The sequence below is a fragment of the Limulus polyphemus genome, unplaced genomic scaffold (assembly GCF_000517525.1).
Source record: "Limulus polyphemus unplaced genomic scaffold, Limulus_polyphemus-2.1.2 Scaffold4292, whole genome shotgun sequence".
Classification (NCBI taxonomy): Eukaryota; Metazoa; Arthropoda; class Merostomata; order Xiphosura; family Limulidae; genus Limulus; species Limulus polyphemus.
In genome coordinates, this window is record NW_013669902.1 from 61,247 (window position 1) to 65,542 (window position 4,296).

The 4,296-nt window shown below is 36.7% G+C and overlaps 1 protein-coding gene across 1 annotated transcript in view; it reads left to right on the plus strand.

The window, feature by feature from the left end:
* LOC106470918 overlaps nucleotides 1-4,296 on the plus strand; it is a 50,257-nt gene that overhangs the window by 37,534 nt on the left and 8,427 nt on the right. The window contains exons 9-10 of the mRNA XM_022399563.1: nucleotides 2,082-2,292; nucleotides 3,638-3,838. Of these exons, the coding sequence (XP_022255271.1) occupies nucleotides 2,082-2,292; nucleotides 3,638-3,838 (412 nt within the window). The remainder of the gene's footprint in view (nucleotides 1-2,081; nucleotides 2,293-3,637; nucleotides 3,839-4,296) is intronic.

Here is a 4,296-nt window from a genome sequence, read left to right on the forward strand (position 1 = left end):
GTTAGTTTTGTTGTTAATCAAACCTAAGAACTTGAGACACTGAATAAGTTAAAAATGGGAACATATACGTCAAAAGAAGAAATGGGATCAGGTTAGTTTTGTTGTTAATCAAACCTAAGAACTTGAGACACTGAATAAGTTAAAAATGGGAACATATACGTCAAAAGAAGAAATGGGATCAGGTTAGTTTTGTTATTAAACGCGAGACGTTCAAACACTGAACAAGTTAAAAACGTCACAAGAAGAGGCTGACCCAAACTGTACGGGTGAGCCTACAGTCCACGGCAGAGGATACGGCCAATCAAAGAAGCATTAGGCTTCTACGTTACAGATTATCTTTTCTGTTTCACGTTATTCATACTTCCGGTAGCCTGTGCTGAGGGGGAGAGAAGTAATCCTACAAAAGTATGTAATACGATCCCGAAAAGGGAAGTAAAATCAGCACGTTCAACTTAGTGTATACGCATTAGTGTTAAAGTCCTGATTTCATGAATAACTCGAAAGCATTTTGAATGTCTATTATAAATAGTAATTGTTTATTTGTTTTTGAATTTCGCGCAAAGCTACACGGGAGCTATCTGCGTTAGCCGTTCCTAATTTAGCAGTGTAAGACTAGAGGGAAGGAAGCTAGTCATCACCACCCACCGCCAACCCTTGTGCTACTCTTTTACCAACGAATAGTGGAATTGATTGTCACATTATAACGCCCTCACGGCTGAAAGGGCGAACATGTTTGATGGGACGGAGATATAAATAGTAAAGGAGGGAGGAAGAAGTCTGATTGAACCTGACCTTCCAAGGTCACGCACAGCGGTCAAATAACTGTCCAGAAACTTCACAAAAAGGGGTGTAATCAAATTATTACACTTATTAGACGCAAAGGACCATCCATAAATTACGTAACTCTCGCTAGGGAGAAGGACTTGACGCAAAAGGGCCATCCATAAATTACGTAACGCTCGCTAGGGGGGCATACTGTTTGTGTAACAAAGTCCCCCCCCCCCCAGCGAGCGTTACGTAATTTATGGATGGCCCTTTTGCGTCAAGTCCTTCTAAGAGAGGGGGTAGTAACATTTGTTACACAACGCATGATTTTTAAAATTAATCATATAAAAGCTTTTAATTTTAAAAGTATACAATATAACCAAAAGGTGGCAGCACATGCCAGTAAAAATTTCACAAATTTTAATATCAACTCTGGGTTGTTTAATAATTGCATTTCAGAATTCCTTTCACATACAGTTTCGGTATTTATAAGTTGGGGTTTGTTTGTTTTTAGTTAAGCATAAAACTACATAAAGGGCTATTTGTGCTCTGCCCACCACGAGTATCGAAACTCGATCTATAGTGTTGTAAGCCAGCAGACATACCGCTATGCCATTGAGGGACAGATTAGTTGTGAATGTCTATTTTTGTAATTATATAACAGCCTGTATTATATAGAAAATAGTCACTGTAAGCGTTCAATTTTGCTGCGATTGTGTTACCGATAATTAATAATTCCAAATAATTTTATATCAGAATTGTCAGAAGTTTCAAACAGATTTTCTATTTTACGAATATTAACACTGATGTCATTGTTTAATAAAGTCGTTCTTCACTTTGAATTTATAAAAATAAAAAAATGATTTGCTTTTTCGATGAAATGACACAACATCACACAGGTAATTTGTTTTGTTTGTAGTTAAGCACAAAGCTACACAATGGGCTATCTGTGCTCTGCCCACCACGGGTATCTAAACCCGGTTTCTAGCGTTGTAAGTCCGCAGACATACCGCTGTGCCACTAGGGGGCGCGAGGAATTGTATAATAACCGAATATTATGAACTTAGAAGTTGATTACCTTTTTCTATATCAAATTAAAAAGTTATGGTACCTTTGATAAAAATGCAAATACCGAGAAAAAATTATTGTTTCATCAGATTTTTATTTATTTATTCAGTTTCAGAAGGTTCTATTATTGAAAATGTAACGATTATCATTTGAATATTTCATTATTTAGTCGGTTAGCATTTCAAATTTGGTCCATTGTTCACCGCATTGTTGCTTCAACTGGTTCATCATTATTGTTAAATCTACAGGTAATGTACATGTACTACCTCCTGGGCCACAAGCTCATGGAGCTTCCTATTTCTGTCGAACGAAAGGACAAGATGGCAGAAAATACCTACATACTGGCGCTAGATGGAGACATTAACTTCCGAGCCGAAGCCGTACGGCTTCTGGTTGACCTGATGAAGAAGAACAAGACACTTGGAGCTGCGTGCGGTCGAATTCATCCAGTAGGGTCAGGTAATCAGATTATTAGTCTACATGCAAGATCGATATATTTCTTCTACCATTTACTCTAGAATACGTTAACACTTCAATGTCGCCATGTGTTTAGGTTTTTATGTTTACTTCTTTGTATTAATTTTGTGCAAATCCACTAGAGGACCATCTGTGCTAGTCGTCCTTACTTTAGAAGTGATAAATTAGGAGGAAGGCAGCTAATCAACACCACCCACCGCCAACACTGGGGCTACTCTACCAATGTTTGGGATTGCCCGTCACTTATAATGTGACCACTGTTGAAAGGGCTAGTATGTTCGGTGATTGTGAGTCGAGTGTTCTAACCACTAAACCATGCCAAGCCCCCATGGAAGTGAACGCCCCAACCTGGAATCAACTATAAAAATTAAGAACAATGCCAAATTTTTTATGATAAGTTTTTCTTTTAATGATTCTTCCAACTTGGAGCTACTTGTTAATAGAAAAATTACTTTATCCAAAATTATTTTCTCTTAAAATCGGCGTTTCACCTGGCGGTTTATTAAGAGGCTAGCCTTTTACCAGTTACTATAGAAAGCTTAGCTTCACTCGCGACTGCTGAAACTATAACTCATTAAGACAGACTCAAAGCTAATAAAAAGATCTGCCAGTGGTAAAACGTTATTTCTTTTTTTAAATGTACAGCTTACGTTAAGCCTTTCTATTAACTGAATAAGCTAATTGTTAAGAACTGTAGGATTTGTTTTGTGTGGTTCATTTCTTACATTGTTAATAACCTATTACGTCTTTATTTACACTTACTTTCAGTAAATCTTATTGTTGATCTTTTTTATTTTAATTACATAAAGATATTTTGAATTGTTGGTTTAACGTGAAGATTTAAGGCTCAACTAAACTTCCTAAGTTGGCTGAATCTCATGAGACATTATTGGGATTATGGCCGAAAATGTCGTTAACAGCGAGGATACCTAACTGATAAATGCAATATGATCTTATTACAAATGGTTTTAATTTTCTTATTTGTTTGTTGTTGTTATTACTGATAGTAAGTATTTCTTGTAAAGTTTTATGGTCCCGGGCGTGATCTAGTAGTTAGTGTGCCGAAATGTTGATTCAAGGCTAAATGGATCGTGTCCCGTTGCCTCAAAATGAAAAAAAAAAGAAAAAAAACACGCTCCGCATTTGTACGCTATGGCTGCCTTATTCCTGTAGCTGCGTTACCTGTAGTTGATCAATTAAGGACAGTTAGCGCAGATATCCCTTGTGTAACTTTGCGTTTATCATGCAAAATCGGTTTTAAATTATACTAGTTTCGATACATATAATTAGATTGTTCTTGACCAGAATTTGTTAATAATTTGAATAGGTGCCATGGTATCGTACCAGAAATTCGAATATGCCATTGGTCATTGGCTCCAGAAAGCTACCGAGCACATGATTGGGTGCGTTCTTTGTAGCCCCGGATGTTTCTCATTATTCCGGGCAAAGGCACTGATGGATGACAACGTGATGAGAAAATACACTACAACGTCTGAAGAGCCTATACACTACGTACAATACGATCAAGGTAAGCCAAAATAGCTCCAAAAATCATTCTTCTGGTTAAAAAAAAAAGAAAAACATATATATTGCGGAGAAAATAGCATGGAATTAGCAGAAACAAATAGACAGGTATTCTTTAGATATCATTAACTGCTATAGATTACGTTTCTTGTGCATTCTAAGAAACGTTTCGTTAGTTTTTTGGTTTTGTTTCGTTGTTGTTGTTTGTTTGATTCAGCTCAACATTTAGATGTCGTCTGCGGAAAGGCTGAAAAATGGAAATAAAATCTTGGCTTTGTGAAATATTCAGAGATATCACTATTGATACCAAAAGTTTCATATTTCTTAAGTTATTGCTCAAAATCCCGATAATATATGAAAATTTAACCTATTCAAAATTGTCAACACGAGAGATTGTAAGGTTTTCAAGATACTTACCCCCCCCCCAGTAACACAGCAGTATGTCTGCGGACTTACAACGCT